Source organism: Triturus cristatus, chromosome 2_2 (assembly GCF_964204655.1).
Source record: "Triturus cristatus chromosome 2_2, aTriCri1.1, whole genome shotgun sequence".
Taxonomy (NCBI): domain Eukaryota; kingdom Metazoa; phylum Chordata; class Amphibia; order Caudata; family Salamandridae; genus Triturus; species Triturus cristatus.
The window spans coordinates 1,075,573,176-1,075,587,317 of record NC_140582.1 but is presented as its reverse complement, the minus strand read 5'-3'; the positions used below and the strand labels follow the sequence as shown (position 1 = coordinate 1,075,587,317).

At 44.8% G+C, this 14,142-nt stretch overlaps 1 protein-coding gene across 2 annotated transcripts in view; it reads left to right on the top strand.

Moving 5' to 3' along the window:
* The window catches only part of UVSSA (UV stimulated scaffold protein A), a 287,019-nt gene that overhangs the window by 155,285 nt on the left and 117,592 nt on the right, over positions 1-14,142 (top strand). For both annotated transcript variants that reach the window (XM_085642589.1, XM_085642590.1), the window contains exon 8: positions 7,539-7,638. In XM_085642589.1, the coding sequence (XP_085498715.1) occupies positions 7,539-7,638 (100 nt within the window). The remainder of the gene's footprint in view (positions 1-7,538; positions 7,639-14,142) is intronic.

Here is a 14,142-nt window from a genome sequence, read left to right as displayed (position 1 = left end):
AATAAGACTTAGTAAGCTCTGGGTATCATCACTAGCAACTAAACACGTCCCTTATTATGCTACATGCCACCCTATCATGCACTTTTGCTTGCATATTTGCCAAAAGTGTAATTTGTTTTTATAGTTTATCATATTAATTACAATAGTAGAAATAACGCACGGGGCAGAGGGCATCTGGGAAATGGCGAATGTACGCTTTAACCACTTGGTGTCGAGTCTGAAAGCCTTTTGAGTTCGGAGTGATAAACCATCCAGGTGAGAGTCTGAGAGACTGCATGAGGGTCAAATGAGCCTGGAAAAAGAGTTTGGGCAAGTACCTGGTGGAACACTGGCTTCGTAAAAATAAGTAACAGAAAGAGGTAGGCAGATGACTGGGCTGCAAAGTGAGGTTGCTACAATCAGGCTGCTTGGGATTCCTGTTGGTGATTGAACCTTAATAACCTATTCATGTCACATTTAGGCTACCTGTGACACAAAATGCAAGTGATAACACGGACAACACAGCCTCCACTAAGCTACCCAACACCCCGAGACTCTCACCCCCTAGGCCCAACACACCCGCTCAGGTCCAGTTCCGTTACCTCAACGAATCAGAGACTGAGCAGCGACTTTCCATGCTGGAAACCCAGATAACTACTATAATCCGAGGCCTTAGTGAAATCCTAGCCAACCTCGCAGCGCCCCAGCAACTGCACCACACTCACTCCTCCCATCCCTCAGACACAACAAAGACCGTTCACTATCCCCCCAGAGATGGGTAGCTAACCCCCTCCCCAATCTGACACAGAGAACGAAAAGAACCAGAGACACTATGTCTGAGAGCGATGCGGCAGATCTCGCCTCTTCATACGACAATCCTATTGCTGTCACCCCAATCCAAAATCCAGGTGATCACCGGACTAGAAAGAGACCAAGCCCCCCCCTAACTCACCTAGGCCACCGACCACCCGCACTAACATCCCCACGGCCCCCCTAACGAAGAAACCCAAAACGGAAACGACCCCACAAACTGCATGCTCATAAATTGCAGATCAGCCACCAAACATGCCACAGAACTAGCAGAATCCATCCTCACTCATGACATTGACATATCATTCATCACCGAAACCTGGCTTAATGATTCCTCCCTTCCACTCCTGGACACCCTCGTCCCCCCAGGCTTTACAATCACCAACAAAGACAGAAAAGATCAAAGAGGAGGAGGCTTAGCAATCCTCCACAGAGACAATATTTCAGTGACGGAAACAGACTCCTCCAACTACAACACCTTTGAGTGCCTAACTGTCAACATCAACACTTGCAACAAAAAACCACTAACCTGCCACCTTATCTACCACCCCCCAGGCAACTCCACCACTTTCACTGAACACCTGTCTGACCTTATTGCCCACTGCTCACTACGGGATGTGAACAACCTTATTCTGGGCGACCTCAACCTACACTGGAACGAAGATAAGAATCCGCTAATCCAAAACCTGAGCGAGTTACTATGCAATAACAACCTCACGCAACACTGCACAGAAACAACTCACAACAAAGGAGCAACCCTAGATGCCATCATAGCCAATCGTGACACAGTGACGATTAACCACACCCTGCCCGTAGACTGGTCCGACCACCACCTAATCCTCTTCCACCTCACTTAGCCAGCCACTATACAACCCCCCACCCAAGAACAGCCCAAATGGACTAGAAATCTCACTCAGATCAACATGACTGACCTGGAGGAAAAAGTCAACTCTCTCCTCACTACCTCCTCGGATGATCTATCCACGACAGAACTCACTGACCACTACAACACATCCCTGGCATCCATTCTAGATCAGATACTCCCCCTGAAACTAAAATAAAACGGGGACATCACATGCAGATCCTGGTTCAATACGGACATCAACAATGAAAGGAGACCACTTAGAGCCATAGAAAGACTCTGGAGAAACAACCCCTCCGCTAGCTTTCTCGAACAACTCAAAGCAGCTCGGAGAAAATACAAAAAACACATCCGTAATGGAAAAAAACAACTTCTTCTGCTCCGCCCTGGACAATGCTAAAAACAGTCCCAACAAACTATTTAAAATCATCAAGCAACAAACCACTAAGCCCCCTGTACCCTCCACCCAGGCCTCCAAGGAACTGTGCGAAAACTTTGCCATCTTCTTCGAAGAAAAAGTCTCCACCAGCACCGATCCTGCCTGCGAAAACCTCCCTCAGCTCCAATAGAAAGCACATGCCTACACCACACAAATACATGGAAGTCCTTCAATCCCATCACGGAAGCCGAGATTATCAAGCTAATATCCACCTCCAAATCCGCTTCTCACCTCCTGGACCCTATACCCACTCAATTGACCAAAAAACTCAAACTCTCCATAGTCCCTTTCTGATGCAGAATCATCAACCGCTCCCTGAGATCCGGCATCATATCTGAATGCCTTAAAGTCAGCCAACTAACGCCACTACTAAAAAAAACAGGCCTTGACTGCATGGACCTGAACAACTTCAGACCCATCTCCAATATCCCCCTTCTATCCAAAATCCTCGAGAAATGCGTCCTTTCACAACTGACTTAACACATGGACAACATCGACCTTCTTGACCCCTACCAATCGGGATTCAGAAAAGGTTTCAGCACTGAGACGACGATCCTTACTATCACAGACTACATTCACAAGTCACTGGACTCCAGTCAATGCTGCCTTCTTATTCTCCTCGACCTATTGGCAGCTTTTGACACGGTAGATCACCAACTTCTCATCAAGGCCATACAAGAAAGGGTTGGTGCCGAAGGTCCTCCGCTGGTTCACCTCTTACCTCCAGAACCGCTCGCAAAAGATAAAAATCTAAAACTTTACCTCCAACCTCCACCCCGTCAGCAGAGGTGTGCCCCAAGGCTCAGTGCTCTCACCACAACTGTTCAACATATACATGGAACCCCTCACCACCATACTTAAAAAGGCAAATATCCCTTTCCACCTATATGCCGATGACACCCAGATCTATCTAAAAAACTCCTCCCCAAACGACATCCTCAGACTTAACAACACTCTAAAAGAAATTCAGCGCTGGCTGTCCCAAATTCACCTTAAACTCAATCAGGACAAAACGGAGATCCTCCTCATCTCCAACAAAGAAGAGAACCCACAAATTGCAGAATGGCTTAAAGCTATGGATGCCCTAAATGGTAATCTCACCCTGGCTAACTCCGTAAAATCCTTAGGAATCACCCTAGACACCAAACTGGACATGACCAACCACATCAAAAACTCTGCAAAGACTGCCTTCCTCAACCTAAAGCTTCTCTACAAAATTAAACCATTCATCCCTACTAAAGACCTCAAACAAGCCACCCAATCACTGGTGCTGTCCAGACTCGACTATGGCAACCCAACCTTAACCGGTGCCACAAAATCCCACCTGGCTCCCCTCAAAACAACCCTCATCGCAGCAGCCAGGATGGTTACTGGAATCAGGAAATACGACCACATTTCACCAGCACTAAGAGAACTAAAATGGCTCCCAGTTGAACATCGAGCTAATTTCAGAACAGCATGCCTCACGCACAAAGCCCTCCACACTGGAAAACCGGACTATCTGGCCACCAAACTCAAGAGGGCAGGGCAGACAAGAAACCTCAGGAGCTCGAACTCCCTCCTTCTCACCCCCTTTAGAACATGCAAACATAAAACAGCCGTGAGGTCATTTGCTGGAAACGCACCAAAAATCCGGAACTCCATCCCAGCAGATATCAGAACTATCCCGTCCTTCACAAGATTCAAAAAACACCTAAAAGCCCTCCTCCTTAACCGCTCCCTCCCGAATGAATAGCCACCGCCCTCACGCTATCCCTGACGCCGGTGCTCTCTGACTATACACTACTCGGATCCTCCTCAGCCCGCTTCAAGACAAATGTGCTATAAAATTAAGCTGCCTCACGATTTTCGGACTACCTCAATAAAGCATTCAACGAGGCTACCTCAGGACTCAAGCACTAGCTCAAGAAGCCTCAGCACTCTTGGACTGCCAAACTTTATGTTTAAGACTGCTCTACTATGTTAACTATCATGAAACACTGCTGTAAAGCGCTCTGATACCCTTGGGTCAGGTCAGCGCTATATAAAACTCCAAAAATTAAATAAATGATAAACTCCAGTTGTAATCCCTGTGCTTGTAATTTTCACCATAGTGATTGACTAAAATGGTAAGTTAAATATAAGAGGCACAACTTGCCAAATGACATTATAATAAATTGAGGCTGTTTTGTAGACACAGTTGGACATTTTCTTTCAACAACAGGTCAACAATTGACCATGAAAGCTGAGCAAATAGTTCCTGATCCAGCTTTCAGATTCATCCAGTGCTGGGGCATCGTGATGCAGGGCACAGACTGCTCCTACGGTTACTCAAACACCATGAGCAACGTATAAGGCATCTTAGTGTATGATGCAAGCTAGGAGAATCAAATATTACTATATAATCAACTTAAGCTCAACCTAATAACCTAATAATCATGCCCTTAACTTCATTTTTAGAGGAAACCTTGGAAAAAAACGTGTAGCCTAAAGGATCTTCACTACCTTAAGTTGTTTATTTTTTGGGCTGCTGTGCACTGTCCTTACTATCTTCTGCATCTACACCGACCTCTTATTTAAACCATCCAAAAGGAAAGATAAGGATACCGTGGAGAACATTTGGTTCACACCTATTTGTAAGACATGTGATTTGGGTATTGTGGAAACTCCGATGAGATGAACCCTGTTTGTTCTACACCTATTTCAGTAGCACCCTCCTTGCAATTGAATCGGAAACACAATGTCTATCAAGACAAATTACTTCTTTCCACAGATAGTTCTCAAATGCATTCGTTTATTTGTATGCAACCGATTTAAGAAATACAGGCTAATAGTGCAGATGTATATCAGACAGGGTTGTGCACCAAGTAATGTATGGCTTGAATGGTATCAGTCAGGTCAATTTATTGCTCCCTAAAATGTAGTAGGCTCTCTCTCTTCTCTCTACATAAGCCTATTCACGTACTGCCTACTGAAAAAATAGAGGAAAACCTAAAGTTTCCCATTACATGTAGTAGAGCATGATTTCATTAATGGATGTCCTGAGATTGTGCCTGAATTTCTTTTATGTTCTCAGCCAGTAAATTGAGGTTAGCCTACTGCAAAACGTTTTAGACAAGAAACTGGATTAACTATTTGTAACCGAGGAATACAGCCTGGATAAAACCATGTGCGCTTAGGCAACTTTAAGCCATTTCAGAAACAAAGCCAAGCTATTAAATTCAAGAGAACTCATCCCCACCTTGTTTGATCTACAGTTAATACTATCCTGAACATTGCACATAATAAATAGGCGGAGGAATCTTCATAATAAAAAAAGTGGGTTAATATCTGGAGACATTTTGAGTCTTCCTTTTTTTGCTGGGCAGCACTAGAAAATAACCTCAACATTATTATATCTGTGGCACCTTACAGATAAACTCTTAAATCGGATGTATGCCTGACTGATGACTGAGACATTGTTTGTTTTGAACATTTTGCATTCTATCCATTGGTTGTGGACATGGATGGCAACTTGCGAGAGATCGGAGAGATTTTCTAGGAACTTAATTTTATGAAAAGAAAGAAGATTTAGCAATCCCTAGGGATCTGCCAGTTATCCTACTTGGGGCTCCTGTGAAGGTCTTAAAGTGCATGACCTTCAAAGGAGCAATGACCATAGTAAATTGATCAGAGGGCTTATCTTGATGGTAACACCCCCTTCAGCAGCCATGTGATGACAAGAGAATACAATAAGTAAACATACTACTGTGGTTTGTAAAGATTCCAACCACTGCAACACTGATCTGTCATGCTGAAGGCTAGAATTTACAACTATATAGATTCCATGAGATATTCCAATTTGTCATATAACAAGGCTTTTCAAAACAAGGGGGCATTCTTCATTGATCAAACAGAGCTTTTCATCTACTTATGTGACTTTTCATTTTACTAAGTCTATTAACTAGAGGCTAAAATCTAGATGTGAATGTATTGTAGACCATAATACCATTATTATAACATCTTTGGATTTGAAGTTGGTGACTATTACATTATGACATAAGGTGTAAGAGTAGTGTAGAGTGGCAGCTGCTTGTATTTGAAAGTGGTGGGGTGATCGGGCGAACATTTCGACTCAGGCACTGTAAGAAACCAGGAATGCTCTTAGGCGCAACCTCAAAGCTCTCAATTGTGGCCCATTATAAATGGTGTTTATAACAGGCCACGATTGAGAGCTCTGAAGTTGAGGCTGGGGGCAGTGCTCGTTTCAATTCGACGTAGGGGGGGACAGTGTGGGGAAGAAATTCTAAATAAATAAATGTTCACTTACCTTTCGCTGCTGGCTGCCGCCTCCATGATCTTCTGCTCCCACGCTCCTCTATTTCCTCCAGTACAATACCCATGAGCACAGGCTCTCAGACTCCCCACGCAATCCCAACGCTGCTCTCCTGCTTTAACTCCCAGCATGAGAAAAGCACTGGGATTGGACGAAGTAGGCCGGTTTCACGCTCCAGCAGCGACTGGGAGCCAATGCCCCTGAGCACTGCTGATATCTCCAAGGAACAGCCTGGAGATATCCAAGTGTGCATGTCCGTTTGGCCGTCCTAAGACAGCCTGCCAAACGGACGTGCACTTTCAGTGCCTACAGCACCTCCTCCCCCGCCTGCTGACGCTGTGACATGGCTCCGCCCCCGTCCTAGACTCGCGGACTGGAAGTGAAAAATAAAATGACAATAAAATATTTGTATTGGCATTTTATAATAAGTCTGTCTGCTTCTTTTCAGCAGTAGGGCGACGCTCCTCCGCTATAGCGGAGGAGCAGACCCTGGCAGAAAGGTAAAGGAATGTGGATTGGCAGGGGTAGTAAATGAGAGAAAACACAATATATTTTGTAAAATAACCAACATTTTTTAAGACTTTCAAAGCAGAGAGAGTGTGTGTTTTTGCCTGCGTTTTTGTAAAAAATTCCTGGTGGAATCAGACGGACACCTCACCATACCCGACTGAAGGCCTCTGTACCCAACTATTTGCCAGAAAATATATTTATTAGCCCACGCCCCAGCCAAAGCTACGCCCCTGCTTGCAACCAAATGCTTTATTATTTAACCGCGTCCTTCTCACATGTTCTCAAGTCCGCCTTCGCACTCCTGTATAGGTATTGGCTAATTTCCAAACATTGCTTTGAGGCACTTCCTTTCAGTTTTAATGGGATTAGACCCATTTAATGGAGCTTTGTTTGTGATTTTCCACAAGTCATTCAATTTGTGCCATCAGTTTCAGGACTGGACCCCGAGTACAAAATTTGCAGTAGATGGACCCTGTTTTATTGTGTCCGAAATACAGTTTTGGAGGTTTTAAATAAAAACAACTCAAAAGAACCTCCTGCCTTTGTTTAAACGCAAATTCGCCGCCAGGGAGTTTGTACCGAAAGTTCCCACAAGAAGCCCTCACTCATCATAGTTCTCTCTTGTCTACTTGTTCTTAAATTAGTCGAAGGCCTCCGACGACGAAGATGACGGTGACTTCATCGAGGTGCCCGAGAAGGAAGGTTATGAACCCCACATTCCAGACCACCTTCGCAAGGAGTATGGTGAGTCCGCTTCCTGCGTGCATGTTGCTGCTGCAGTAAACTAAATAAACAGCCATTATGAAGCAATAAAGTGACCAGCCGTGTGGGTAATCACCCCGGAGCCGAGAGGAAGTCATTACACAGATAGGGGCTCGGAGTGGCGCTGGATAAACAAATACTTTGAAGGGGGCGAGGCACCTGGGACGGGGAGCTTCCTTCCTTGCATTCATCCTATTCCTAAATATGTAAGAGGGAAAGGTGCTGCGTGTCATTTAAAAAGGATATTTATTTGTGTTTTCTGAAAAAGTCGCGGTATAAACCTATATAATGTTAAGTAATTACTTTTTGGACAAAATAGGACGAGATTACCTTGGTTCGCAATGTCTGTGTGCTGTACACACGTCTGGTGCAGCTTTTGTGAAAGCACGTTTTCTAGTGCGCACACATTTTATGCTGGTAGCGGGAATTAAAGGTAGTCTATCTTCTATTGCCTTTTAAAGTACTTATTTTCACAGAAGTATCCTGATACGTATAAACTGGCCTCCAGCATTGGTTTTCCTTTGGGTGGTGGTTACCATGTCTCGAAGCCTGGCTTGTTGTTAAAAATCATCTTTTTCCGACACCCTTGTCTTTCACATGGTCATTTTTTTTCAGGTCTGATTTAAAAGGCAACTATAGCTGTCTTGCCAGATGTGTGATCATAAATGACACATTGCTAAAATATGAATAAGTAGAGAGGGTCAGCCCCTTTCAGCCATTTTATTTTTTATTTATTTTAATTTTATTTTTAAAGTTTTATATAGCGCTAGCTTGACCCGTAGGTATCAAAGCGCTTTACATACATACTGTGAAGAAAAACAGACGGAAATTGCATTACATAGTAGGCAGGCAGTAAGGAAGCAAAACCAGGGATAAAAAAAATACAGCATGGAAGATAAGGTGGTTAACACAGTCCGGTCACCAACTATCCTTGAATGTCAAGAGAGAGGAGTAAACTCAGATATTGAAGTCTAGGTTAGTTGACGTTGGTCAGGAAAGTATTTGTTAAGGAGATGGATTTTCAGGTCCCTTTTGAAACAGGAGAAGGAGGGGTTGCATCTGAGGACTCTAGGGAGAGCATTCCACATCCTGGGAGCGTTGCCAGAGAACGATCGGTATTGTGTGGTTTTCTTTTTCAGTTTCGGAGGAATAAGAAGGAGTGAGTTGGAGCTTCTCAGCGATCTGGATTGACCTGCTCTTATCAGTTTGTTGTTCAGGTAGTTAGGGGCCGGAGAGTGAAGGGTTTTGTGTGTGATGCAGGCCAGTTTGTAAATACACCTCCCTTCCATGGGAAGCCAGTTGAGGGAGTTAAGAGCTGGAGTGATGTGATCAAATCTATTTACTCCAGATACGAGTCGAGCGACCATGTTCAACACTGCCCTTAGAGGGGCTAGGTGAGCTTTTGGAGTCCCTGTTAGGATGGCGTTCCAGTAGTCGATTTTAGAGAGAACTAGGGATTGGACTACTGTCTTGAGGTCATCATGCGGAAGAAAAGGTTTCAATTTCTTGAGGTGTTTTAGAGAGAAAAGAGCACTTTTTGCAGAGTTTTTGATGTGGGCCTGCAAAGATAAGTTCTTGTCAAGGGTGATGCTTAGAGACTTAACTGAGTCGGATAGGACGATGGGGCAGTTTAGGGCGACCAGATTCTTGAGCCACTCTTGGATTGGACGATGGTTACTTTTTGGAGAGAGTAGGATTAGTTCTGTTTTATCTGGATTGAGTTTTAAGTGGTTAGCGTTGAACCAAGTTTGGATCTCGGTTAGAGTGGCATTGAGGTGTTGGATGTCGCTGGGAGACTTGATTTTGAAATAGATTTCTGTGTCATCAGCATAAAGGTGGTAATTCACTCCAGCTTTTTTCAAGATGATTGTGATGGGCTCCATAAAAAGATTGAAGAGGGCCGGGGAGAGGATCGAGCCTTGCGGGACCCGAAGTGTGACTTTTGTTGGCTTCGAGAGACAGGAGTTGATTTTAATTTGTTGCGAGCGGTTTTGAAGGAAGGAGGTGAACCATTTTAGTACTGTGCCATTGATGCCAGAGCGCTTCGACATGGTCTCCAGAAGCGCTGGATGATTTACTGTGTCGAATGCCGCAGATAGGTCAATAAGGATGAGTAGGCAGGCATCACCTTCATCTAAAGCCTTGTGAATATCGTCAGAGACGTTGAGCATAGCTGTTTCCGTGCTACAGCCTTTCCTGAATCCTGATTGAAAGGTGTCGAGGAGGTTGAACTCATCAATGTGTTTGTTGAGTTGGTGGAGAACGCATTTCTCCAATGTTTTTGCAAGGAATGGGAGGTTGGAGATAGGTTTGAGGTTGTTGAGATCATTAGGGTCGGCCCCTGTTTTTTTGAGAATGGGTGTGATTTGTCCAAGTTGAAGGGAGTCTGGGACACAGCCTGAGGTGAGAGAGGCATTGATGATTTTTTTCCAGAAAGGGGAAATGGTGTGGTTAAGTTCTTTTATGATTGTGGATGGGATGAGGTCCATAGTGTGGGAGGAAGGTTTTAGGTTCGAAATTATACTGAAAACCTCTTTTTCTGACATTAGCTCAAAGTCGGACCAATGCGCATTGTTTTTTAGCTGGAGGCAGACCTGATTGTCCTTGGTAAGAACTCTTTCTGAATGATCAGGGGTGGTTAGAGTGGGACAGGTTAAGAGGGAAGGAGGGTTAGAGGTTTGAATGAAGGATTGATCAATTTTCAAGACTTTATTAGTGAAGAAGGTGGCAATTTCTTCACAACGCTCATTGGTGGCTTTGATTTCACTCCCATTGTGGATCCGCCCACATTTAGAATACATAGAAAAGGCAAAGGGTAGGTCACCCCCTTCAGACATTGGCTTTGTTGCCACTGCTATTCACGTTTTGGGTCATCCCACTGGAAAGCATTTTGATTTCTAGTGTAAAGAATTGTAATTATCTATCCGCTTTATGTCTGAATGCAAATTGAAAGGACGAGTACCAAAAGTCAAATAAATTCCTCTGAAATGAACCGGTTATAGTGCTGCCTTTGTCGTGTTGTGCTTCTCGCCCCATTCAATGAAATTACGGTCTCAAACTATTGATACATATGTTTAATTTGAAGGGGACACACCCCTTCAAAATATCGATTTGATATCCATTTCTAAACTTATTTAGAGATTCGGAAAATCTTTCTCCGAGTCGTTAAATGTGTTATGCATAATGAAACATAAAAATGGTCGATTTTACACTAGACTTATAGCCTGCTGCCAAAGGATATACCGTTTGTTAACGGCCATAAACCAAACTAGGGGGAGGGCTTTTTGTAAGTTGACATAGTCTGAGGCAGAAGGTCTATTAGGATATTAGAACATTCCACCCACTGAGGGTAGAATGTTCTAAATTAAAAAGAGAGAAACAGAAAGAAACATTGGCGTGTTGGAGCAGAAGGCCTATGCTAGCTGTTATTAGCCCGCAGCCACTTCTTTGTCTTTAATGGAGCTCTCAACATTCCAATGTTTTAATTTCTGTTAGCACATTAGAAAAAAAGGGTTTTAACATTCTCAAACCCTCGGAGTTACAGAACCAGCAGGTTTGTGAAAGCTAAAACCTTTCATACCAATGGCCCTACATTTGTGTAAGATTTAACACTCAATATATTGTATTAAGTCTCTTAAAATTGAATTACAATCCCATATATTTAGATTTTTTAAAATAAAGTGTGTAGATCTCTTAGTAATAAAATGTAAATGCTTACTCTCCAAGATGATTGGCATGTCTGTAGGGGCTGCAGTAGCGGAAGCAAACTTTGCCTTAGATAAGGGTTCATCTGTAAGTCTCAAGCCGAATAAAATATTCTTCTGGCTTTGCCTTGCCTCACAGAGATACCCCACCACAGGCTGATGGCCTTCTCTGTTTGTCAGTCTGGTACACCATCAGTGACTGCAGCTCGAGATGTGAAAAGGGAAGGAGAGCAAGAAGAGGGGTGAACTGCTCACCTCGCAAGCCAGGGTTGTTTCTTGCTCTGGCAGTCATTTTTTTGACCATTGACAGCATTGTACTGCCAATCTGTGCCCTCTTCCTCTCATGTTTCCTGTCCGTTTAACTGAGCCCTCTGCCCTGTTCTCTCTTGCCCACCGTCCATTTACCCACACTCTCTGCCTGCCTAAAGTTTCTTGTTTTCCCTAGTCTCTTCGAAACACCATTATACATATTCATTCTTCCCCTTTACCTGGCACTTCTTTGCTTGCTTTGAGTTATCCCTCATTATTGTTGCCTGGGATACCCCACCACCTCTTAAGCTGGTTTGAGTCTCAGTTGCTGTGCTTCCTTGCTTCCTTCTGCTCATCCCGGAGCTATGCCTTAGGCTGGTGCTGACTGTCCTGGTGCAGTGTGCGGACACCGAGTCATATTTAGTGGCCTTCATGGCTAATTCATTCCCAGAGGTCAATTGGTTCCTTCACACCAATGCGTCATATGTGTCATTTCATAGTTTCACAGGTAAACTTCATTAGAAACACTTTCATTAAACCACTTCTAGTATAGTGAGAATTGGTATAATGTTGATTGGGCGGTTTGGGCATTCTTCCTGCCAGATGAATGTCCCCTTTTACAATCTGGCACGGACCCTTCTTAAGCCTCCAGTGGCGCAGTGCCAGAATATGAAATTGTTTGGAGCTACATTGCCAGGAGCAATATGAAGTCTTTCTCAACTGTTGAGAAGATACATTTCCTCCCAGGGCGCACATAAGTACTTCTCCGCCTCTTGACTTTCATGGCATCTTGTATCTAGGGATGCCTGTCAGCATCATGTGTGGCTTACTGCATTTCATCTACGGTGACCCTTCCTGCTCTCCTGTCCTGATAACCAGAGATACTCTTGGTGGTTCCCAAACTTTTTAGAACCATGTCCCACTTTTAAGAATGACAAACTTTCATGACCCACCTACTTTTAAAGAACGTGAAGAGGGGCGTTTTTTGAGTGTAGCTAAAGCTTCGTGTGGTAGCGCACTGTCATTCACAAACCGCACATTTGCCATTGAAATGGCCACGAACTCTGCACAGACATTCAGTTATACTGATAGAACTATATAGCACACAGACGCTAACGATTGGAGATCGGGTTTCTGTGAATATTTATAATTTGTGCATCACCAAGTTAGTGTCTTAATTTGTTTTGATTCTATTAACATCTCGGTTTCCATTACACGTCAGAATTAGAACAAACATTTACAATGCAACGGTCTCGGCATTGTTAAAGTTAGAGCTATTGGCATTGCTCATGACAATGCCGTTTCTTTAAATGTTTTAAAAACAAAAACATAAACAAAAATAATGTCATGAGCAATGCCAATAGCTCTAACTTTACCAATGCCGAGACCATTGCATTGTAAATGCTTGTTTTCTTTAACTTGCATCCCTTCCTCCCCCCCCCACACTGTTGCTTGTCCCACCCCGCCCCTCTCCTGCACTGCTTCTTGTCCAGTCTGCCCCCTCCCCCGTTGTTGCTTGCCCTGTCTGTCCCCTACCTCGTTGCTTTCCCTGTCCTGTCCCGCGGAAAAAAAAGGGCACGAAGCGCTACATAAACCCTACAGTACACTGGACACTACGGGATACTAGCTAGGTTGACAGCAGCTCGTCTCTGTACTTCAAGTACAGTGGTTAGAGCTTCATTCACCCTGTCTCTGTAGCTTGCGTTCACTCCTCCAGCTGTGCGATCCTGTGTGAGCCGTATGGGAGGTGGCTGCGCGCCAGTCTGAGGGGATAAACTCGGCCTGGGATTAGGTAACGGTGCCTGATGAGTTTGGATTCAAGCACGGCCCTCGGATGACAGGCTGGGAGTGCCCTGCACTCGCGCACAGCTCACATGTCACATCAGCGCCCTGATGCACCTGTGACAGGACCTGGGAGCCACCCGCGGAGCCGGGAGCGTCACCAGAGACAGCTCGACTGCGGGTCACCAGGATTCGGCGCCTCATGCCAGAGCTATCGCCTCATACACACGGTGGTCGTAGCTCGGAGACCCTGTCACCCGCTGCTCACCATTCTAGGGCCCTTGCCGGGCCAGAGGCAGGAAAAGACACAGACGGCCACGGCCTTTCGCCGTCTCACCTAGGGAGCGCTGAGGGGCCTGGGGGCCTTCTCGCGGCAATCAAGGAGCTCCCCGGGGCTGTCAGCTCCATACCAGGGCCTTGTTGACTTGAGGACATGTGACGCAGGTAAATCACAAACGGCGCTGGCCTCAAAACTAGAGGTGCTTTAGTTGCACTGTCTCAAATGCACAGCTGAACTTCCCTGGAGCACAAGGCTTGCGCTCACTGCACCCAGCAGCGCTGCATCTATGCACAGAATAAACAGCTGGAGATGTAGACAGCGTATCCTCGTGCCAAGGTAGGATGTTCAGAGCGCCTTGCTCTTGCCCTCATTAAACATAGAGGTAAATCCTGGCATACGTCACGAAGGAAAGCCTGGTCCTCGCAGATACTACGCAGTCGGGGAAACACAGAGGATAATTTTGGTTATACG